The sequence below is a fragment of the Rhineura floridana genome, chromosome 4, assembly GCF_030035675.1.
Source record: "Rhineura floridana isolate rRhiFlo1 chromosome 4, rRhiFlo1.hap2, whole genome shotgun sequence".
Classification (NCBI taxonomy): Eukaryota; Metazoa; Chordata; class Lepidosauria; order Squamata; family Rhineuridae; genus Rhineura; species Rhineura floridana.
The window spans coordinates 96,789,771-96,815,214 of NC_084483.1; the positions used below are offsets into that span (position 1 = coordinate 96,789,771).

General features: G+C 39.5%; 1 protein-coding gene across 10 annotated transcripts in view; it reads right to left on the bottom strand.

Annotated features, from left to right (window-relative positions):
- The window catches only part of TRDN (triadin), a 276,609-nt gene that overhangs the window by 213,597 nt on the left and 37,568 nt on the right, over positions 1 to 25,444 (bottom strand). For 8 of the 10 annotated variants that reach the window (XR_009762235.1, XM_061623739.1, XM_061623741.1 and 5 more), the window contains exons 2-5: positions 17,262 to 17,468; positions 8,272 to 8,409; positions 4,844 to 4,873; positions 1,714 to 1,743 (exon numbers count right to left, since the gene is read on the bottom strand). Coding sequence is in view for 9 of the 10 variants with exons in the window: in XM_061623739.1 (XP_061479723.1) it covers positions 1,714 to 1,743; positions 4,844 to 4,873; positions 8,272 to 8,409; positions 17,262 to 17,468 (405 nt within the window). In the remaining variant the exon portion in view is untranslated. The remainder of the gene's footprint in view (positions 1 to 1,713; positions 1,744 to 4,843; positions 4,874 to 8,271; positions 8,410 to 17,261; positions 17,469 to 25,444) is intronic. The other 2 variants (XM_061623734.1, XM_061623737.1) reach the window with 2 other exon arrangements.

Below are 25,444 nucleotides of genomic sequence, written 5' to 3' on the forward strand. Positions count from 1 at the left end.
GCTGAACATCCAGTGGGAAAGTTTGCTAGTCTTCTTGAAGTTCTTTTTTTTTAAAGAATTCCTCAGATATTTTGCTCAAGCAGGAACCTCCAGATTCACCTTGAAAATTTTCTCTAACCCCAAAATTGACACTCATTTATTTTTTGGATGTTTCACCATGTATTAATTAGTTGTGTGTGGGGGGGGCTATACCTTAGCACTAGGTGAAACTGACAGTAATACTTCATTCCCTTACATCTTCATGATTTCTAAGAGTAATGGCAATGGTGTAATGGATTCCAATGGATAATGGATTGCATGAATCCATAGCACTTAATTTTTTAAAAGGTCTTTGGTCAATATTTATTTTTTACATTTGGACAATAGTGTCAAGGTCTAAATAGCATCTCCTTATTTATAGCACAATTCCATGCATGTTTACTCAGAAGTAATTCCCACAGAACTTCCCACAGAGTTACTCCCTAGGAAGTTAGGCAGGTTGATTGTTATTCCAATACAATAGATATTAGAATGCTGCAATATTTAAAAGAAATTACAACAGATTTGTGATTGTAACAAGCTTTTCAGTAGTAAAGCTTTTAAGTAGACCTTATCCCAGTCTGCATCTGTGTTGGAATTGCTTTTTGATATATTTTTAAACCTTTTAAAATGTTTTTAAAGCTTTTTTAAAAATGTGTTTAAAGGTGTTTTGTTTTAATATGTTTTTAATGGTTGTGTTTTAATATATTTTGAGTCTGTTTTTATGATGTTTTAAAGTGTTTTTAGTGCTTTTGTTTGCTGCCCTGGGTTTCTACCGGGAGAAAGGGCGGGATATAAATAAAATAATAAATAAATAATAGTACTCAGATAAAGTCTGCATAAGTTTTTACTAGTTTGCTAGTTTATTTTACTAGTTCTTTCTAACTTCATTTATCTCCTAAAGATTACTTTGTAACTAGTGACACACCCACCAAGTGATGGGAATGTGTAGGAAAATCTGGCTATACAACAGAGTGTGGGGGTGAGTGCCAACCCCAACATCTTTTTCCAGCTGGTTTTGGCTCACTTTTATTACCCTTGTTCCCCCCTCTCCTTCTCCCATTGCCTCCCCATCCTCTGTCTCATGTGCCCCATTAGCTCAGTCCCCTGCCTTTTCCCACCTCTTCCAGCTGTAGCCTTTCCTTTTGATGTTAGCCATCAGTGTATATTCAAACATGAGCACAGAAATGAATTGTCGCTGGATGAGGGGCAGCAAAACTAGCTTTGCCCTTGTCCTCTTTCTTTTTCTTGTCCTCTATGTCCTATAGCTTGTTACTTTTTTCTTTTTTCTTCTGGCAGGTGTCCTAGGCTTTTTAAAGCCGACTGATAGGCCAAACAAAGTTGGCTTTAGCTATTTTGAAATTTGCAGCATAGGCCAATTTAGCAATTGCTGCTTAGAATTTGTGGTCATGCAAAAACCAGTATCCTAGTTGGTGACATTTCAACTGCCCTTTCCTCTGTTCCTGGTATTCTTGGCAGGCTAGAGAATTTAAAAAGGGGGGTCTCTCTCAAGCAAAATCTCAAAAGAGAGTTCTCTCTGTTCTCTCTTATATCATCTTTCTTAAGATACCTCTTTTGCACATGGCAGTGAAGCTGTTCAGCAGGGATAAGGCTGGAAAATGGATCCTCTTTCATGTTGACATCTGAAACGCTATGACAGAAGATGAAACTAAACTAGTTCTGAAATTTGCTTACCTTTCCTTTTGACTGGTGGTTGGATTCCTTCTAACAAAAGAAGAGAAATACATAGGGTGAGGTGAATTTTCAGTTTAGGTGTATATACTGTTTTTCTCTGGTCCAATCCAAAACTACTCATGTAAAAGAAGTTCTGTCCAAATCAGTGGGCCCACTTCTATATCAATAGAGGATAAGTGTATCAATGACTATGTTCAGTATCAGAGATAGTATGCTGGGAATCATGTGGGAGATTGCTATTGCTTTCCATTGGCACTTGGTTGGCCACTGTGAGAAATGGATGCTGGACTAGATAAGTCTTTGGTCTGATCTAGCAGAGGTCTTCTTAATGTTCTTAAATAGGGTTAGGGTACTAATTGTCAATGCTTTCTTTTTATCATTGAGCATTGCCTCTCTTACATAGTGAGATAGGATCGGATAGCTAGGAACAGAAAAAGATACAAAAATAGATTGGGAATTGGCCAGGCAATAAAACAGGGATGGGGAACGTGGTCCTTCCAGATGTTGTTGGCATGGCCCATCAAGGAAGATGGAAATTGTATTCCAGGAACATCTGGAGGGCCACAGGTTCACCATAGCCCCTTGCAGTAGATAAAACCCAGATGCATCAATCTTAGCTCTACATGCCATCTAGAAGAAATGCAGCAATCAGGATGGGTTGAATTCTTTTGTAATCATATCTGAAACTTTCATAATGGTAGGAGCTGAGTCACCTTAGCTGTACTATACTCCTCCCGCCGCCACATACATACATTAAATCAAAATTTATGAAATAGAAGTCTCACTGTTGGTGGATTGTTCCTAACTCATTCGCACTTCCTCTTAGCTCAACAGATTCAACATATTACAGTATTCCTCTCTTGTGCCTTAAATAGTTATGTAGAAGGAAGATCTTCAGGAAGCAGATATTTTCCTTTCATAGCTCTGTAGGAGAAGCTACACTTGCTATGTTATATGTAATGTTATAGGATCCTTCCACTCATAAAAGGGATTGAGATCTGCAGAGGCTCCCAGTGTTGTTGTTGTTGTTAACATTATTAACACTATTATTACTAACACAATTAACATTGTTAACATTTATTATTATTACTATTATTATTATTTAGATTTATTTGTTGCTTGACACCCAAAGACCCCCAAGCGACTTACACAATATTAAAAAACCAAATATACTATAAAGCATAATAAAAACAACAACAAAACAATAGCAATAGCACCCCCATGCATGTTCTGGAGGGTGCCCCAACCCTGGAGGATACAGTGGGCTGCAGGGGAAAGGGGGAAGCAATGAAAATTGCATCCTCCTCTTCTTCCAGCAGAGCATCTCATTCATGGGCAGAGTTCTGCATCTATCCCATTGTTTTATTTCTGTGCTGCCATTCAGCTAAAAAGCTCTCAAAGGGATTCACAGTGGTTAAAATAGAAATTCAAAATTCAAAAATACAATAATATATACTTGCTGCTACTTATCTGCCTTCTGTATTACAATGAGAGGAATAGAAGGCCTGTCCTTTTTTGATTGTGGCAACTATGTTTCCTTCAAAGGAAAAAGGTTTCACTACCCTTAACCAAATACAACTTGAAAACAACAGGGTTAAGGAACAACATACAATTATAAATTATGTAAACATAGATTTTTAATCTTCCACAGAGTAAAATAAACAGTGTGAATACATATAAGGAAAGCACTTCTTTATCTCACTTTAGGATCCTGCCAATTAAAAAGAAATGCTCCTAAAACATAAAGGCCATAATATGTTTATATAATTTACAATTTTTCCTTTCCATCCCTACCCAAGACCAGGTATAAGATTTGAAAGGCAGCCACAGGGACATTTTTGTGCTAAGATCATACCATTAAAATGTTCCTCTTCAACACCATGCAGGATGAAGACCAAGGCTACAAGAGCGGCTGTTGGCCCCAGCGTGAGGCTGTTTGATTAATGTGATGAGATACTGATCTGGAGCCTCTAAGGGCAGGCTTTCCCAAATCAAGATGTGGGTGGTGGTACTTATTTTATTTCAGTGTAGTTATCCCTGTGCTCTCTGGCGATAGCAGTTCCTGTCTATTTGAGCCATGAGTTCCAGAGTATTTCAGCCACATTCATTTGCTTGTCAGTCACGGTATTTCTTTGTGGGAAGTAGGGGAGCCATCCCTCCTTTTTTATTTCTTAAGGCTTATTGCACATAACAGCCAGAAAATAGGCAGAGGTCAAGATGCTTTTTCTTGATATAGTGAGGCTCTTACAAGATCTGAACAGGGTGGTTTATAACAAATGCTATTGGAGGTCACTGATTCATAGGGTCATAAGTCTCAATTTAATTCAATTTATTGTGTGGTCACAGACCCAATAAGGCAAATCATCAGATAAAAGAAAACCGTCTATAAAATTTAAAATATACAATAAAATATAAATATAAATATGACTTTAAAATGGGACTTTACAGTTTAAAAAAGAGGACCATCTTACGTATTCTTTGAACTGAAAAAAGGAACTTAGCTACTAGCTTTGTGGTCACCTTGTTGGTATCAGCCAAAAGATGTTTCAAATACCAGTCCGAAGACCTACCAGGAAAATTTTCCATAATAGGACCAAGGAATCTAGGAAGTTCTTCCTTATAAAAATTACAAGCAAAAAAAGACATGAGCCAGGAATAAGTCGTAATCGACTTGAGGGCACATAGCACATAGCAGTGATGAGGAAAAAGAATGTCAGCGGTTGAATTTCTAAATCTCAGGCTGTTAAAGACATGGGAACTCTGCCAGAAAATAAGGAATCCAGTTTCATTCAGGGGTTGTTATCCCAGGATAACATTGTATAATACACTATGAAAGTGAACTGTAGTTGCATACCTTTGTGAGTTAAGTGGCTTGTGTGCTTGCATGGTCTCCTTTAAACAGCATGCCTTTCACGCTCATCATCATTCAGCAGTCCAACTTGATACTCAGTGATACTGTGCACAGGAAACAACTATTCTACATGCTGTACAAACAATTTCTGTCTACAGTTAGTAGAAAGATGTCTATAATTAGCAAAAGCACTAGTTGCATACGGCTGCATTGTTCTTGCCTAATACCCATTTAATCAAACAAAGCTTGCGACCTTTTATAAAGATGAGCAAAACCAACCTTTTATTTTCAAGGAAGGCTCCACTTCACCTAAACCAAGAAAGAAAATAATAATCAGATGAATAGCTGCATAATAATATAGTAGCAATATCCCCCTCTCCAATGCTGGGTTATTTTCATGTTTAAATGCACTCAAGCATTATGAGCTTGACAATTAAAAAAGTGCTCTATATTTTGAGAGTTTTAGGTTTTGATGCTTCTTTTTCATGGGTAGATCAGGGAGCTTGTAGCTGTTTTGGCTGACATAGAGAGAAAGGCTTGATGTGACCATCCATGTTGGTCAAGAAACAAAAAGCCCCCTATACATGCACGCTCAATCACATACACTGGGGCTGTCTTCCACAAGGTCCTGTTCCAATCGCACTCCATGTGCTCAGTCAGGTACCACTCCCCAAAAGTCTTCCAAACTGCACCCAGGTAGTGTGAAAGACTGAAGTTGGATGAAGGGCCCCATACTTTGGATCCTGAAGTGGACAACTACAGTTATCCCTTGATAACATGAAATGGGAAACTGCAATGTGTCATCACATAACTCTGTCTGCTTTAGCTAGAATAAAAATAATCCAAATGGAGTGAAGCTCATATCTTTTTAAGAATGTAATAAAATTGCCTTCCATGGCTACTCTTGTCATAGGATCTCTTTCAAGGTCTGGACTTGATAATGTTAATATCATTATCTTGCGTTTCTAGTTGTAGGTACTTAATGAGAAATTTGCAAAAGTGTAAAATAGCCCCAGTGTTGTTATCCTTTTCTGTCTTGGTTTTGAGAACAAATGCTTTCTATAAAGTTTGCATTTTCCTTGGCAATTATGTTGAACCTTTAAATTTATTCTATGGCCTCTATGTAGTGTACTTTTTCTTAGAAGGAATTTCTGAGATATTGTCGTGTTCTCAAGTAGAAAACTAGAGCCCCAGAATAATTACTACTTATATAATTACTTATCCTTCTAAATTAAAAAAATCCAAAATTATATTTCTAGTTTGCAAATAACTAGACTAGGTTATTGCATTTGACCTCCTCTAGTTTGGTGGCAGAAGTAAAAGATCTGTCACAAGACTCTGTACCACAGAATAGGGCTCAGTGTTATAAAGACCTTCTGATTAGTATTCACATGCAATACTACTCTAAGAGCCCCACAGTGGTAGAAATTAGGTACTACTTCAAATTGACAAATGTATTTGGATGGACCCATTTTTTTATTCCAGCTGGGTTTTAATTATATTTGTTAAGAAGACTGCACTCTAAAGCTACAAAGCAATAATGAATACAAAGTAAAGATTTCACTGTTGTGTATATTACATAGAATATGCTTGCTTATTTATCAATCAATCAGTTAATTAGTTAATTAATTAGATTTATATCCCACCTTCCTCCCAGTAGGAGCTCAGGGCAGCAAACAAAAACAAAATATAGAAGAGCAGACATCATTTACATCATCTTGCATCTATTGTGATACAATTACCTACCCACTACAAAATTGATTATCGTTTGATGTTTCATTAACATAGACTGTCACAGCTAACTGCAGTTGGGTGATGCATTTTAATTATAATCTTGAAAAAACAGAAACACAAGCCTAAAAGAGGTTTTTGATTATTTTGTCTAAGTTGCAGTCTATGCTTACCTGCATTGCAGGTGTCTGTGAAATGATGTGATGATTTTAAAAAGAAATAAAAAGTTATGTGTTAGAGAGTTCCAGAAGGGGTGCGCAAGGACTAGCCAGAGCTTGGAAGTAACTAGTTACAAGTAATGAATTACTTGTAATTCATTACTTTTTTGAGTAACACGTGGGTAATTCCTTTACATTTTTATTGTAATAGAACTAGGAGTAATTTTACTACTTTTGTGGAGTAATTGTAACGCTTCCAGCATTACTTTTGGGCATTACTTGGGGGGAAGCAGGGGAAGTCTTCTGCTCCTCTGATTTCTGGATGAAAATCATGTGCCTCAAACTGGGCTTCTGTGCAGCATCGCTCTTTCCTCATGCTCTGTGGATGGGGAGGAGGCAACGAGTGAGGAGGGGAAAGTGAGACGGGGTGGAATGGAGAAAACAATTATTTAAAAAACAGATAGTGGTAGTGAAGAATGGAGTGGAGGGGAAAAGGAGCTGGAGGTAAAGAACATGGATAAAGGAGGAGAAGGAGGCAGCAGCAGAATGGAGATAAAGAACTATGGAAGTGAAATATGACGTGTGTGTGTGTGTGTGTGTGTGTGTGTGTGAATACTGTGTTTGCACTTGGCACACACAAAGTGGCCTCCATCACCCTCTCTGGCTACTGTGCTGCATTTGCAGTATTTTAACTGTTTGCATCTCGGGGGGAAATGTTTGCTTGAGTGAGTGGCCCTTAGTTGGTGGCGGGGCAGGGTCTGGGAGGTGGTTAAGTGAGAGAGATTATGCTTGCTAGCTGAGTGGAGGGTGGGGTTGCACTTGGTTTGACGTGCAAAGATCTGAGTAATGGCCTCAGTCTCCCTCCCTACCACCCTTACCAGCGGAGAGACCACCATTGCTATCTTATGAATAAAAATAATTATTCTACTCCGTCTGTATGTGTTTGTTTATTTTTAATGTTGTTTTAGGCTACTTAGATGTGCAGCAGCCAAGGCCAGCACCTTGTAGGCATTTTTTTAAAGTAACCGAAATGTAATTGTAGTGATTGCTTTGGAGGAAAAGTAATCAGTTACTTTCAGAGCAATTGTAACTGTAACGGTAATTACTACTTTTTGGGGGCCATATAACTGTAACTGTAATTTATTACTTTTTTAAAGTAATCTTCCAAGCTCTGGGGCTAGCACATACTAGCAATTTTAATCCTGATTTGTCGTTGGATTGTTGTTTAGAGAAAATAATCAAAAACCTCTTTGGGTTGTGGAGTTTAGTTGTGCAGTTTCTATGGACTGCAGCCAATATATATGCTGCTAGACCATATGGTAGCATATTAGCATTCAAACTTCCTTTTGGTCTGACTTAACTGCTACTGTTGATTCCAGCAACACTGCCACCTGCTGTTCAATATCAAACACAAGATAGGACAGGAGGGTCTTAGAATTCTAATGCATACACTGCCCTCTTGTTACTCAAATGTTACACAAAATGAAGCAGGAAAACTTAGGAATAGCTGTTGCTGTTCCCTGAAGTTTATTTCTTGGCTGTATTGTGGTTTTTCAATTTTTGTATAATTTAGCACACCTGGAGTTTTAAGTGAAAATAAAGGTAATATTTTAATTCTGGCATCCTTTCCATAGTAGAGTATTTAACACCATAAGAAAACTATTCAACAGAGAGGCCAACTGTCAGGCTATAGTGGTCATTTGATGAATTCTAGCATTTTCTGATCTATTTTGTCTGACCTTATTGGATGGCAGGATAAGGACTCAGCTGTACAAAAACACTTGGAACCATCAGAACATGCCTCCAATGTAAGAATACCTTTTTCACTCTCGTCTTCATCTTCGAATATGAGGTCAGTCAGTAATGAAAGAAAGCCATAAATCCTGTCAGTGGTCTCTTCCACAGCACCGTGTATGATTCTCAGTGGATCGGTGGTGAGCTTGTGTACAGATTGCCCTGAATGCAAAATATAAAGAAAAGGAGCTAAGGAAATAAAACTCATTAACCTTTATTTGGCTGACAGCCTCTTTGATATAAAAGCTGGCTTTGAGAGAAGGGCTGTAACTCAGTAGTAGAGGAAGGTCCAAGGTTCAATCCCTGGTATCTCCAGGTAGGGTTAGGAGAGAATCCTGTCTGAGATCTTGGAGAGCTGCTACCAGTCAGTGTAGACAATACTGAGCTACATAGACCTATGGTCTGACTGAGTGTAAGGCAGCTTCCTATGAAGCAATCCTAAATGCATGTGTTGTTTTCCAGATAACAGATGCGATCCAGAAAAATGTGAGCACATTCAAAGGCACCAATAGTTTGCTCCTGGAGAGATGTGCTGAGTCCACAGGCAGATTGCTGCATACCTGTTAACACAGATCCTGTTTCTGATCAGGAAGACTATCTTTAAAAACTGGAGTGCCCTAACAAATAATCCAGTCACCAAAGTACATGTAAAAGCTGTTAATGTCCCAACTCAGTCCCTATAACTTTAGGGTAGTTAAGATCAGAAGTCAATTATTCTAAACCCAATAGACTTGTTACTGGATTAGCAATTCTGCCATCAAAGCTGAATGTCTAATATATATTCTTCTTCAGTCCGCCAGGAAACAAACTTTCTTGCTTCCCACTTCACATATTGATACAACTCGGACCAATCTGCTGTTTATTAAATTGACACATGGATTCTCTTTCTACTTATTTAGAGAACCAAAGCTTTGGCCTACAGACAGGCAGCCTATATATCCAGCATAGACTGGAGTAAACTATTGTTATGCTTTTAAGTGTTTGTCCAGAAAACATATGGAATGAAAAATAAAAGCTGATTAAGAGAATTAATAGTCAGTTGTGATATAACCTTGGAAGGTGGGTAGCCTGCTGAAGGCACAACTGAGGGAAACAAACGGGAAATGGCCCCGAGAATGGTGTGTGTATATATAATGTCCACTCAATAAAGTGTCTGTGGTAGGAATAGGCAAACAGTCTTGTGCCTGCCCTAAAAATCAATCAAGCCTGTTGAGTGCTCAAAAATTCTTAAAGAAGGTTTAGAATGTTTGAAAGGAGCATTCATATGGGCCCGTTGATGCAACTCCTCCATTACCTAATCAATTTTCAGGTAAATGGCAAAGGTAAGTCATTTACAGTTAGGGATCATGGGAAATGTAGTTCACCTTCATGAACTCTATTGGCAAAAGACATAGCCACAATCACCTGGAGGAAAGGTCTATCTTTGCAGCTTTCTATCACTTGCTGCTAGAGATGGGCAAATCTGTCAATTTTATTTGCTTTTGGTTTCTCACTTTTCCAATCTTAAGTTCAGTTATCCACGTTTCACATCAGTTTGCAACTTTTTTAGAAAAAAAGTACACATGAACATTCATCAGCAAATTTCTCCTAATAGACACATCTGTATGCAATTTTCCCTAATACATTCATTTTTGCAAAGCAATTCTCTCTAACATAGCACTTTTTGTATGTCATTTTCATATGCACTTTTGTGCCTAGAGTATCAGTTTTTTGTACACCTTACTTGGCTGTAGAACTGCATTGCACAATTCAAAGAAGCACGAATTTCGAAGGGGGGGGCTGTGTTTCAGTTCATGTATTGTTTCAGAAAGTGTGAACTAGGTAGATTTGTCTCCAAATGTGAACTGAACTGAATTTCTCCCCCATCCCTTATTGCTGTCCAACTCCCCGTCACTATGGACATCTTTTCCCTTTGAGAGATGGGGATGGGGAGCAAATGGCAGAATGCTTCAAGTGCAGATAGAACTGAAGAGGGCAGCCTGGTCCAGGTTGACTGTGCTTGCCTTGATTCTGCTCTCAGAAACTGAAGCAGGATTGCTGACATATATCAAGCAGTTCTCCTTTGAATTTTCACCCCACCTCTAGCTTTTAGCCTTACCAATCCATAGTGCTGTTTTGGCTTAGCCAAAGTAACCAAATGCAATAGAAAAGAAGGCTTTTGTATTTTCAACCATGGTGTAGAAGGGGACTTGGGAAAAATTGCAGCTCTTCTAAAACTATGGACATACCCAGGGGCACCTGCCAGCATTCCCTCCCTACTAATGCATTGTGTTATGTGTAGGATCGCCTTCAAAAATAGTTCAGAAAGTCCAGTTTCTCCAAAACTGGACAGCAAAGTTATGAACTGGAACTAGCTGATACAACTATATTCAGCTATTACTTTTCCATCTGCGCTGCCTGCCGGTCCATATCCAGAGCCAATTCGAAGAGCTTATATTGCTGTTTAAAGCCCTAAACAGTTTTCGCTAGTTACCTAAAAGATTGTTTCCTCCTGGACCCTTAGGTCATCTTCAGAGGCCCTTCTCAGGCTATCCCCACCAAATGAGGTGTGGCAGGTAGCCATTAGAGAAAAGGCCTTTTTGGTGGTAGTAGTGGCACCCTGGTTATAGAATGCCTTTTCTAGACAGTCTCACCTAGCATCTACTCTATGGTCCTCCAGGCACCAGATGAAGAGTTTTAAAAATTTCCTCCAGGCATTTTAATTTTAAGATCTTTTAGTGATTTTAGATCTGCTATATTAAATACTTACTCATGCTGGTTTTACTTATTTCAGTTTTTTGTGTGGTTGATTTTATTCTGTAGGATTTTCCTTGTTGTTTTAATATTTATGGTTTAATTGTTTTTATTGTTCACCAATCAGAGAATGTTATATATTTGTATACAAATATTGTTACTAAATTATTATTATTAGTAGTACTAGTAGTAGTAGTAGCAGCAGCAGCAGTAGTATTAGTAGTAGTAGCAAAGAATAATAAATTAAAGGTATAGGAGTGCTGTCTTTGATTTTACTTCCCACAGAGGTGTATATTATAACAATACTAAGCACTGTAATTCTACACATTTTATCATTTTCTTTTACAAATTGTTATTTCAATATTCCAAAAACCAAACATTTATTTATTTATGTATTTATTTATTTATTAGATTTATATCTAACCCTTCCTCCCAGAAAGACCCCAGGGAGACAAACAAAAACACTAAGAGTACTTTAAAACTTTGCAGAAACAAAAGACTTTAAAACATACTAAAACAAAACATCTTTAAAAACATATAAAAACAAAATTTCTTTAAAACATCTTTAAAAAAACAACCTTAAAAACAACTTAAAAAGCAATTCCAGCACAGACGCAGACTGGGATAAGGTCTTTCCTTAAAAGGTTTGTTGAAAGATGAAGGTCTTCACAAGGCACTGAAAAAATAACAGAAATGGCACCTGTCTAATATTTAAGGAGAGGGAAGTCCAAAGTGTCATTACTATGAATTGTACATTTAATGTTCACAACTACTACTAATACAATCACCAGCACCCTCAGGGCTGCCAAGGCAGCAGCTCACATAATATGCCACAACAATTACAATATATAAAACATAATTTATGACTTAGAAGAAAACCATGAAAGTTTCACAAGAGGCAGAAAAAGGGTTAAATTAAAACACTGAAAGAAGAAATACAAGGATGTATTTATTTAGTCATGCATTTATGCCGATGCATTTATACATGCACTAATTAGTTAAATAAGGCACACTGGATTTAATGTTTGGAAGAGAACAATGTTTGATAAAGAGCAACAAGTATCAGACTGTCTTCTTGCTGCCCAACAAATGGCTGATGGAAAGGTAGGAGAGTCAGTCCATACCCTTGCTAGGAAAGGTATTTGATACTGTAAAGCTGACAACTCCATTATGATGTTCTCTGTGTAGTTGCCAATCCAGCGTCAAGCACCACTTGCACATGGCCCCAGTAACTAAGATTCAGTTCTGGAAACTATGTCCCTTTTGTGTTTATGGTACTTGATCCAACAAGGGAGCAAACACACAATAGCCTGCTTGGTTCTACATGCACATCAACCTTGCTGGAATGAGGAGCTCATCTATCAAACCCTATGCTGTTAATGAGGGTATAAAAACTCCTTTTCTTAAAAAAATATGTTTGCATGGAAATAGAACACTGTTAATTATATTTATACCACATTTCCCCCCTCAAGGGCCTTAAAGCAGCTTATGTATGGTTCCCAGGTGTCCCTTTGCTTCAGCATTGGAACTGTTATTTTTTCCAACCATTCTCAGAGCTCACGTACAGAGTACTTAAGCTGAACTATTTAATCTGATTTAACGCCATTTCACAAATGTACATATCACACTTGTTTTCCTTCCATGATGACTTCCCACTATGTGCAAACTGACTCCATTTAAAAGCATTGTGTTTGAAGTGGTACAAAAGTTTGGTCTGTGGTGTTTGACTTGTTATGATTCATATACGTATGCAAGTCCCCACTTAATTTTACAGTTATCGAAAATAAATAAATGGATACATGACCTGGCCTAATAGTTCCACTCTTTTCAATATGACAAACTGACTTAGATATAAGCCTTCCGTCTTTTCCCATCCCTTCTTAACTGCTTTGTGTCGGTTTTGCTCATTTTACCTCATAGCATGAAGTTCCTGAAAACTTATACTGCAAGTTTATTATGGAGTTTCTTTATATTTCCTGCGATGTGAAAAAGCAATCTTTGCAGCAGTTGTGCAACTCAATAAGACCCCCCCCCAAAAAAGCATGACAGATATGTTTAAAATATTTTTAAAAAGGAAACGGGTTCCTTGCCTCTAGAGATCTCAGCTTTCCCCATATCTTTGCCAATATCAAGTTGATGTATTCCTATGAGAACAAAATATGCATGAAGTAAGAATAGGAAGAGGAAAGGTTAAACCTGCTTTCACCAAACCCCTCCCTAGCTGGCTTCCTGCTATCTTCCCCAGCCCTCCAGGCATTTCTGCCGCCTTTCCAGCCCCCCAAGGTTACCAGGCAGTGGTGACGATGGGGTCTCTTTTTTTTCATGGTCATACTGCAGAGCAAAGTGTCAGCTTACAGCCATCTACTATCCCAGGAACACCCCTGGTACCCCATAGGGCCCAAAGGCATTCTGGGGAAATGAAGTTGATGGTGGCTGGAGACCAGTGCTACACTTGAAGTGACCCCAGCAACTCAGGAGAAGAAAAATGTAAAAATCAAAAGGGGTGGGGGTTGGGGCTCGCCAAGCACCAAGGAAGATATCCATAGGCACTGTGGCACCCATGGGTACTGTCCTGGGAATTCCAGGGTAAAGCTAATGCATTTTATAGCTGCCATTCTCTTCATCTGTTTCCTAAATCCTAATAGGTCCCTGGAATTTTCCTGGTGAATGCCACACTTCAAGTCTACAGAACCTCCACAGCAATTAAGGCAGAAGCATTTTCTAAATTTGCTATTTCACTGTATTCATAACCTCTTCACTCTTACCTAAGGCCCTTAATGCTAAAACTAAAAGCCGCTACAAATATTATAAAAATGTAACGCACCCCCACTCCTGTTATAATATGTATGAAGTGACCCTTAGTCAAAATCAAGCCAACAAAATATTCAATTTTAAAGAGGAAGTTTGTACTGTTCTCTTTCAAGCACCACAAAATTAGCTTGAGCTAATGAGTCCTTTGCTGAGAAATAAGGGTGTGTGGCTTCCAAAGTTAAGTACCGTTAAAGTCCCATTTATTTCAGTGTGAGAGATTTAGGCTGCAATCATGTACACACTTAGCTGAAAGCGAGTCCCATTGAATGCAATGGTGCTTGTTTCAGGTGAGAAATGCATAGATAGGATTGCATGATTAAAAATGCATTTAGCTTCCTCACTGAAATAAAGGATGTTAAAAATGCTTCATTGTAGTTGGATTGTGCCCTCCATAGAATTCCAGGCCACTTTTGAAAGGAAGTTTAATACACTGAAGATGTGGGATCATATTTCACTTCAGTTCCAAGAAAAAAATTCCACATGTTAAAGCCCACATGAAATTCTACACGTGAAAATTCATTCAAACATCTTGCCACACAAACCTCTGGTCTTGCACAAGGAAAAATTTTCCCCTGGAAGAAAATGATACATAAAATAATCAGAGTGGGATTATACTGCTGGACTTGCAAGTACAGGTCTATTATGCAGAGCTCCAAGAATAAAAGTTTATTTGCAGCCTGATTCTACTAGGTGGCAGGCTAGTAGAGCATTCCCCATATGTTTGCCACTACCCCACGTTAGCAGAAAGTTTGGGAACATTCCCAAAGGGTTCAAAATTGTGTCACGTGGGGCTCCTGGGGCCAATCCAAGTAAGGGGGGAGCAGGGCATATAAGCCAGCTCCTCCCTCAAATCTTGCCTCTCTTTTGCCTTGCACTATCTTGTCTTTTCCCTCAGGCAGGAAAATATCTCAGGGTGGCCCTGACTTTTGATTTGGGTATGATTTGTTTAACTTGGTGAAGAAAGGTTGTCCCTTAATTAACATGCCAATTTCAACACAAATCTGGAAATTCACACTAGTTCAGCTCAACTCTAATTAGTTGTCATTGTGTAGCAATTAAATGGCTAACAGACTGGTCTGTGCAAATTATTTCGCTTAATTTTCCAGTCTTATTAAGAGCACTGTGGATTAAACTTTGGCCTTTGGTTCATATCTGTGATTGTCAAATAATTAGAAAAGTCATATTTTAACTGACTTTGTATGGATTGCAAATATTTGCTTAATAATTGATTTTTTCTGATTATATGTGAAGATATCAGTATATTGAGTGCAATTAAAATAACTGCACAAATGAGGGTAATTTATGCAGGCAGATTTGTTTATTATATATTATCTAATTCCCTAATAATGGCAAGCTATCGTGTGTCATTCCTTTTAGACTAATTTCTGTCAGACAGGAAAGATATGAAAAACGTTTCAATAGAGTGAGTATTCCAAAGCATTTTAGTAGACCATGCCTGCCTGCCTGAAAGAAATATGCAGTATTTTACCTAGTTAATATTTTGATAGACTTTCATCATTAATGGTAATTAAAAGGCCAGTGTATCACCTCTTAAATAGATCATTAGATCTATCCCATATCATACTCACTGAATTTTATTTAGATAGACGAGGATTGCAAGCATTCTACATTTTCCCCATTTTTTAAAAAAAGGTTGAAAGATTCAGAGTGTTTGATCAGACTTATATTTATGGGGGCAAACCACCGACTCTGACACGATACTGCTTTCTTGACCCTTAGCCATTCTGTCTGGTGATAGCCAGTCAGAGGGGGATGGTGGTCCTGACCAGATGAGTCCAGTGAGCGGTAAACATGTCTTTACATGAAGGAGTGATGCCGCTGCGGTAGTGCACCCACTCCAAAAGCCCACCCTGGATCCTATGCTTAGTTGTTGTTATGTGTCTTCAAGTCGATTATGACTTATGGCTACCCTATGAATCAGTGACCTCCAAAAGTATCTGTCATGAACAACCCTGTTCAGATGTTGTAAGTTCAGGTCTGTGGCTTCCTTTATGGAATCAATCCATCCCTTGTGTTTGGCCTTCCTCTTTTTCTACTCCCTTCTGTTTTTCCTAGCATTATTGTCTTCTCTAGTGAATCATGTCCTCATGATGTGTCCAAAGTATGATAACCTCAGTTTCATCATTTTTGCTTCTAGTGACAGTTCTGGTTCAATTTGTTCTAACACCCAATTATTTGTCTTTTTCATAGTCCATGGTATGTGCAAAGCTCTCCTCCAACATCACATTTCAGATGAGTTGATTTTTCTCTTATCCGCTTTTTTCACTGTCCAACTTTCACATCCATCCATACAGATCGGGAATACCATGGTCTGAATGATCCTGACTTTAGTGTTCAGTGATACATCTTTGCATTTGAGGACCTTTTCTAGTTCTTTCATAGCTGCCCTCCCTAGTCCTAGCCTTCTTCTGATTTCTTGACTCTTGTCTCCATTTTGGTTAATGACTGTGCCGAGGTATTGATAATCCTTGACATAAACCATCCTATGGTTTATAACTATTTTATTCCAAGAGACATTTTAACTGAATTTTGATGTTATCATACTGATATTTATTTTCACTGCATTGATGGATGGCCTTTTTTGTACACCACTTAAAAAGAATAGTAATTAACCGGTATATAAATTGTTTAAATAAAAGAAAATATATACTACAATCTACAGAAATTATGGGAAGAAGTGTGTGTGTGCGTGTGTGTGTGTGTGTGTGTGTGTGTGTGTGTGTGTGTGAGAGAGAGAGAGAGAGAGAGAGAGAGAGAGAGTCTACAAGTCTACACACACACACACCCCACACACTTTGAAGGGATATATGAGAAACATATATAGCATAACATTTTCCATTCCAGGTTATTTACAGCCTCTTTCTTATCCCTTCTGTTTTGTGATAAGCTTGTGGAGTCAATGGCCACTCTCCAGCTTCTAGTATGCCTGGGTATGATCAGCTTACTAGACTCTATCTTGCCAGTCTGCCAATGGCACTGACATTGTTGATTGGCACTGAGAAAGTTGCAAATGCACTCTACAAATATTGATTTGGAGGAGTATTTCCACCCAACTGATTGGGACACCTTTCCATGCTTTCTGTTTGACACTATAGTAGCCCATTGCTGGGTATGTAGAAGTAAGCCTAAAATAAACAGATGGAAATATTATAGGGAAAAGCTTGCACGTACCACATCCACCAAGACACCATGTTTAACCACTAATCATCAATATCGGCAGACCTAACATACCACTTGTAATGCCAATATAATGACAACCTGTGGATATAAACACTAGCTAGGCATGCTGGGTATTTTAACATTAGAAATGTCAATATACTATTTTCAGTTTTTCAATCTTTCAGTTAGTTTGGAGGGAGCACTCATTTCGTAGTTCACAATAGGAACTTGTCAACAGCATCTACTGAGAAAGTGGCTGTTTTGCATTTTGTAGCAACTATGAATCTTACCAGCCAGGGTTTTGTAATCCACCAAATCAAACATGACTATGGCCACAGCTGACCAGGTAATGATAAGGGCAACAACAAGTAGCCATGCTGCTGGTGAGCTGAACGTTGTTGCAAAATCTTCTGAAACAGATTTCTTGGACATTTTCACATGTGGCCGAGGGACTGTTCCATTCTTGTTGTCTATCACCGTCGTGGTGGACACAGGTCCTAAGGGACAGGTAAAAGAGATGGTATAAACACACAACACACACAACTGTACCTCCCAACAGTGACAAAAAACATATATTCTAATACAGTTATAGCATTCCTGAGAATTTACGGCACAAAACAAAAAATAATATTTTGCATTCAGAGCTCAGTGATAACAAAGCTGTAAAGTGAATTACAAGAAGAAAGTTAAAATTACATAAATCAGCAGTAGGGCTTGCTTGGAAGCCTAGGTCACCAAAGCTTAGTGCTGGAAACTGCCTTCTACTCCAGAATGGGTGGAAGTCACGTAATGCTTTTGACTATGTGCATACATTCTTTCCCCGGCCTCAAAGGATGGTTTTCAATGAAGGGTGAGCAATAAATGCCACTAACAACAATAGGTCCTACTCAGACTATGTCTATAATAGACATGACTAACTTAAGTTCATTGTTTTCAATGGGTCTTCTCTGAGTAGGGCTTATTGTTGTTAGCAGCATTTCTTGCCCACCCTTCACCCAGAGGTTCCAGGGAGGGTTGCAACAACTTTAAAATACACATTAAAAACAATTAAAAACAACCAGAATCACAAAATGATTGACTTAGTTGAATGCAGTCGAACGTTGCAACATCCACTCCAGTCTCCACATTTAGGAATATTGGGAGCAGGGCTCACAAGGTGCAGGGCATGACTGTATGACACATTCAAGCCCTAGCATTTCTCCAAATTCTTCTATAGTTCTAGAAATGAAGCACTGACCAGAAACTGCCATAATATTTAACTTACAAATGGGCACCTAACAGCATGCTATTAGGTAAGTAAGTACAAAGGTAACTGAATTCTTAGAATATGCTGACAGGCTCTCTTGCCTTGCCCATCACATTATCTCCACAGAAGAGGAATTTAACATGGGAAAATTGTCTAGGTTCCCCTTGACCCTTGCATGTAACTAAAATCCTCAACAGATTTTAAGATTTGTCAAGATAGTCATCTATATATTTGCTCCTTTTTTAAAAAAATTGCTAATGCTCCAAGTATAACAATGCCAAAGTAAGATGACACATTTTATTTTTTATTCGTTTTTAAAAACATTATTCCCTGTCTTTTCTCTAAGTAGCTCAGGACACTGTAGATTGGATTATGTCCTTGTATCTTCACAATAACTTTGTGAAGTAAGATTGGAATGAGAGGGAATGATTGGCTCAATGTCACTCAGTGACCATCATGACAGAAATTTGTACTCAAGTCTCCCTGGTCCAAGTCCAACACTTTATCTGCCTCATCACACTGGCTTTCTTTCTATATGTAAATCAAAATTTATACATGTAAATGCACCTCCTTACACTTGGAATTAAAAAAAAAATCACATCACAATCATCTAACTGTTAGCCATGTAACATCTTCCAAAAACTGAAGAGCTAGCTAAACTCAAGTTGAAGATTTGATTTGAGCAAAATATAGTAAGATGACACCATATGCCAATTTCAAAAAAGTCATTGCCATCTGTCAACTGGCTAAGTGGTAGCTACCTTTTTACAGCACACTAGTATTTCGCATACTTCCATTTTAGAAGTTAAGAACATTATATTCTACATGCAGTTCAAAAGAGTTGTAGCAGTTTCTGGTTTCATTATATAATATTTGATGTTGCTAAAATTACAATACCTGAAAGCAAAAAAACAAACAGGCGGGGACTTTTCACATTTTTCTCCACTGCAAAATCATCCTCCCATTTGTTTTGTAATGGGGGTACTAGCTTTTCCAGCTATTTCTACATGTAGGTACACTACAGAGAGAAGGTGCCCCTGATATACATTTAGATAGTCTGCATCAGTTCTCCCTGAACCAGACATACAGCTGGCAATGGCAGCACTCCATTATGAGCCTCTTTGTAGCTCTGACTAGCTACATGGTGTCACTGTCACTAGGATAAAGACCAAATTGAAGACCAAGATGGCACCAAAGCTGCAGTCAATCAGATCTAGCTATGGTTAGACAATGAAGGCAAAGCTTCTTAAACAGGCATTGTACTCACTCGGAATGTTTTTGTTTGCCTTCTGTGACAAAGTTGTGTAGACAAATCTGATTGATTAGGCAATGATTTCACTTTTACTCGCACAGAGACAGAGTTTTAAAGAAATAATGGTTCTAAAGCAGCAGCCAATTGGGACTGAACACCAGAGAAGAGATGTGAAAATGGAAAGGTTTTGTGGTCTTTCTTTAAACGATTCTGATTTTCCCCAAGCTCCCTTTTCAGGCTGAAAAAAATTGTTGGAGGGCATTTGGTTTAGCCCTAACCAAAAATTACTGAGAAAGGGCAGTCATCTTCATGTCACTCTCATTTATTTATTTCATTTGTTTGTCACCTCATACCCAACAATCTCTAGGTGACTTACACCAGATTTAAAAAACATACAGTATAACACAGATTTTTAAAACTTACCATATAACACAAATTTACAAACATACAAAAACTTAAAACCCAAATGAAAGAAACTAAGACAGCGCACGAAGGACTAAAGGCCTGAGTGAAAAGGAAGGTCTTTTCCTGGTGCCTAAAGATGGATAAAGAAAGTGCCAGGCATGCCTCCCTTGGGAGAGCATTCCACAGCATCACTGACAGGCCCGTTCTCATGTTGCCTCCCTCTGAACCTCCTGTGAAGGAGGCACATGAAAAAGGGCCTCTGATGACGAGTGTAAGGTCCAGGTCGGTTCATATGGGGAGAGGTAGTCCTTGAGATACTGAGGTCCTGAGCACATAAGGCTTTACAGGTCAAAACCAACATTTTGAATTGAGCCTGGAAACTAATTGCCAGTGTAGCCATACCAGAATTGGTGTTGTATGTATCAACCAACTTATCCTAGTCAGCAATCCGGACACCAAATTCTGCACCAGATGGAGTTTCCAAACCATCTTCAAAGGCAGCCACACATATAATGCATTGCAGTAGTCTAGCCTGAAGGTTACCAGAGTGTAGACAACTGAAGTTAGGGTATCCATGTCCAGATGGGGTGCAGCTGGGTCACCCGTCGAAGCTGATGGCAGGCACTCCATGTCACCAAAGCCACTTGAGCCTCAAGCAACAGTAATGGATCCAGGAGTACCTGCAAGCTACGTGCCAGATCCTTCAGAGGGAATGTAACCCCATCCAGAGCGGGCCACAACCCATCCACCCAGTCTAAAGAACTACTCACTAACAGTGCCTCATTCTTGTCTGGATTAATCTTCAGTTTATTGGCTCTCATACAGTGAGTCTGACACTGTCTCTACATTTTTTATTTTTTATTTTCTCTTTTTTTAATTTTTATCTTGTGGTTGTTCCTAATATCTCTCCATATTTGTCCTCATATATATATACATGTAGGTTTCTCGGTTTGTTTGTATATATATGCTTATTGTATTTTATTGTATTTTATGTGTTTTAAATAATTATATTTTATGTATTTTAACTTACTGTTTTGTCTTGTGTTTTTATTCTGTATAATTTTATTTTGTGTGTGCGCGATTTTATTGTAAGCCGCCCTGAGTGTCCCGTTGTGGGGTAGACATTTTTTAAAATAATAAATAAAATAAATAGAGCTGTGTGTCTTCAGCATATTGCTGACAACATACTCCAAAACTCTGGATGACCTTACTCAGTGGTTTCATGTAAATATTAAACAGCATGGGGGATAAGATCGAAGCCTGAGGTTCCACTCAATTGGGCAGCATTCCCCAAGCACCATCCTCTGAGAATGACCATCCAAGTAGGACTGGAATCACTGGTAAACAGTGCAGTCCACCCCCAACTCAGACAGCCGCTCCAGAAGAATACCATGGTTGATGGTACTGAAAGCCTCTGAGAGATTAAGGAGAATTAACAGGGGCCCATTCCACCTGTCTCTCTCCTGACGTAAGTCATCATACAGGGTGACCAAGACAGTTTCCATGCCAAAACTGGGCCAAACTCCTGATTGAAATGGATCCAGAAAATCCAAGAGAATTTCATCTAAGAGAACTTTGATCTAGTCTGCAACCATGCACTCAAGAAACTTGTCCCAAAAGGGGAGATTGGTAACTAGCTGATTATTCAAATTTTCTGGGACCAGAGAGGATTGTTTAAGGAGTGGTCTAACCTCTGCCTCCTTTAAACAGGCAGGGACCATCCTGTCTTGCAAGGAAGCATTAATCGCTTCCCTGACTCAACTTGCTGTCCCCTCTCTGCTAGTTTTTATCAGCCATGAGGGGCAAGGGGCAAGAGCACAAGTGGTTGTCCAGACCAAACCACGCACCTTGTCCAAATTCTCAAGCCCTACTAATTGCAACTCATCCAACACAAAATGACAAGACAGTGTTCTAGACGCCTCTTGAGACTCATCATCTACAACAGTGGAGTCAAGGTCCTGGTGTATACAAGCGCTAGAGAAGTAATCAATTCAACAACAATAAATCCTTTCAAAGACTCTAAAAGCCAAAAAACTTTCCTGGTCTTATTGCCTAATAATTGTATGTTTTTACATTATTCAAATTAGTACATGACTATTTAACAGCCTGCTAAACTCTAGCACTAAAGCAAATTCTTCATTCAAAAGATTACCAGTAAGTAATAATGTTGGATCTTGAAAAAAATCAAACTAAGAGGGGTGATTTCCCCATCAGAATTCAAGCGCTATTTTCACAGATTGCCAATTACCCTCAGAACTAAAATGTTGGTAGTACTTGACTTTCTTATATTAGAAGGTGGGATGCTTATGGAATCCTCCACTATCAAATTCCTCCACAAATTTATAGGGTAAAATAAAAGGATTTAGAAGGTAGCCTAGGATTACGCAGCCCTAGTAAGGCTCAAGTCCATGTGAAAATAATTTGATTCTCTGTACAACATAGATTCAATGCATTATTTCAACATGCCTGCTATACTGAAATAAGAGTATAACTTGGTGCATAATGGGATAGTAGCTGTCCACACTCCCAGCAGGTACTATCATACATAACACGGCTGGCACTAGACTGCAGCAGGCCCTTGGGCACCAGACTCCAGGGGCCCTCAAGGATGGTACCAGCACCAGTGATGTGGCAGCACTACCACTACCACCACCATCAGGGGCTCAAATAGGCCCTGCTGCATCAGTACGCTGCACACACATGGCTACCATCACCCCAAATGGTGTCAGGGTGTGTTGATGCCCCCCACCATCTTGAATGATGGCAAGCATGCATACACAGTGGGCTGACTCAGCAACACAGTGATGCAGGAAGTGGTGTAGTCAGCCCATTCTGGCAACGGGGAGAGTGTTGTTTGGAAGGGGGCTCCCACTCTGCAATCCACACCAGCGTTAGGTTGCATGTGGGTGCTCCACGACCTGATGTTAGTGTGAATCACAGAGCAGGAACTACACCCACCCAGCCCCAGCAGCAGGGGCCCCTCTCAGTGGCAGGGGCCCTCAGCCAGTGCCCAAACTTCCTTCCCTGGTGCTGGGCCTGACACAATATGTGGAATCTTGAAACATGTTTATAGGAAAGACAGATATATGTTCCTGGAAATACCTTAGGGATCATTACAACTTCCACTTTTGCACCAAGCCATCATCTAATTTTGACTGACAGATGTCCAGGAGGATTGAGACAGAAGCCCTGGAACAGCTCAGTCAATCGCCAGAATTGACGCTATTGTTCAGTTCTGCCCTTACAATCATGTGTGAAGATCACAGGCTCTCTCTTAGTCTCACCACAGAAGATTCGAATGGTTTTCAGAGTTGAGAAAAGCTATTTTAATTGGTCTCCTTGTCAGCTCTGCAGTTCTACCCATTTTGCATTTGTACATAATTTCACTTGTTCTTTGTCCTCTTTTCATCTTTCATTCTTTTCAAACATCCCTATACTGATTGTGATCTGTTTTACATTTAGGATTTCTAAATCGTAATCTGGACAAGATTGGCATACTACATAGCTTTTGCCACTTACATGAAATGTGGTCTTATTTATGAATGATGCATTCAGTTCATGAATAATGTCTCGTATACTTAGATGCAATCCGTATGTTTATTTCTTTTTCTTTTCTATTTTAAAGGCATCCCTTCTTCCATTTCCATGAGCATAATTTTGGCTTAGTAAAATCACTCCAGGAGGGAAAGTCTGCCAAGTAACAAACAGTTATAAAGATCTATTACACAATGCAAAATTACAAATCAGTTAACATTATGCATTCATAATTAAATGTTTGTGATTGCAACAGGTGATTGTACATAACATATTTTTCTTCTTTTTCTGCTGCTGCGCTGCTGCTGCTACTATGGCTACTACTATACAAAACTTATATAGGTCCAGTGGTGTCCATATATAATGTTAGTGATGAGTGGTGGGTAGGGCACCATATGAAACAGAGAACTGAGGCATTTCCTGGCCAGAGAGTTGGAAAAATCTACATGACGCACATCTGATAATACACACTGGGAATCTAAGAAGGAAATCTAGTGTGTTTCTGAAATTCTCCTGATCTGATTCCCAGCCCCAAATTTTGAAGTTTCAAAGAATTTATTTATTTATTTATGTCCCACCCTTCCTCCCAGCAGGAGTCCAGGGTGGCAAACAAAAGCACTAAAAACACTTTAAAACATCATCAAACAGACATTAAAATACATTGTACTTAGGGGCAGTGAGGGCAGCAAAAAAGCAATATTTTGCTGCCACTATTAAATCATCTATCTGCCGACCAGCGGAGCTTTCTAAAATTGTCCGACGGCTATTACACTCTGGCCCTAGTGACATGGTCGAATCATCTGAGGCCCGCTGTAATGAATTTGCTAGGTCTTCCAGGATAAAATCTTTTGCATCCGCCGGGACTTGGACTCCAATGTTGTAGCAGTTGAATCGAATGAGGTATCCAGAGCACGGTCTTGTCCTGATTTTTTGGATGAGTTTCAGTTGGTACAGCTTAAGGACGTTGACAAGGTGCTTGGACTGGTGCGTGCAACCACTTCTAGGCTGGATCCTTGCCCCTCGTGGCTAATAACAGCTAGTAGGATTGGAACAGCCGGCTGGGCCAGGAAAGTGATTAATGCCTCATTACGAGAGGGAGTGGTCCCTGGCTGCCTGAAGGAGGCGGTAGTAAGACCACTTCTGAAGAAATCGTCCCTGGACCCAGAAAATCTTAACAATTATAGGCCGGTGGCAAATGTCCCATTCCTGGGCAAGATCCTGGAACGAGTGGTTGCTGGCCAGCTCCAGACACTCTTGGATGAAACTGATTATCTTGATCCATTTCAGTCGGGTTTCAGGCCGGGTTTTGGCAGGGAGACAGCCTTGGTCGCCCTGTATGATGACCTTTGTCGGGAGAGAGACAGGGGGAGTGTGACTCTGTTGATTCTCCTTGATCTCTCAGCGGCTTTTGTCGATGGACCATGGTATCCTTTTGGGGAGGCTCGCTGATCTGGGAGTTGGCAGTACTGCTTGGCAGTGGTTCCGCTCCTACTTGGCGGGCCGTCTCCAGAAGGTAGTGCTTGGGGAGCATTGCTCGACACCCTGGGCTCTCCAGTATGGGGTTCCGCAGGGGTCAGTTCTGTCCCCCATGCTTTCTAATATCTATATGAAGCTGCTGGGTGCGGTCATCAGGAGTTTTGGGGTACATTGTCATCAGTATGCTGACAACACGCAATTCTACTTCTCCTTTTCATCTTTTTCAGTTGAGGCTGTTGATATGCTGAACCGATGCCTGACTGCGACAATGGACTGGATGAGAGCTAATAAACTGAGGCTCAATCCAGACAAGACTGAGGTGCTGTTAGTGGGTACTTCTCCTGACCGGATGGTGGATGTTCGACCTGTTCTGGATGGGGTTACACTCCCCCTGAAGGAGCAGGTTCGTAGCTTGGGAGTTCTTTTAGATCCATCCCTGTCACTTGAGGCTTAGGTAGCCTCGGTGGCACGGAATGCTTTTTACCAACTCCGACTGGTGGCCCAGCTATGCCCCTATCTGGACAGAGAGAACCTCGCTTCGGTTGTCCACGCTCTGGTAA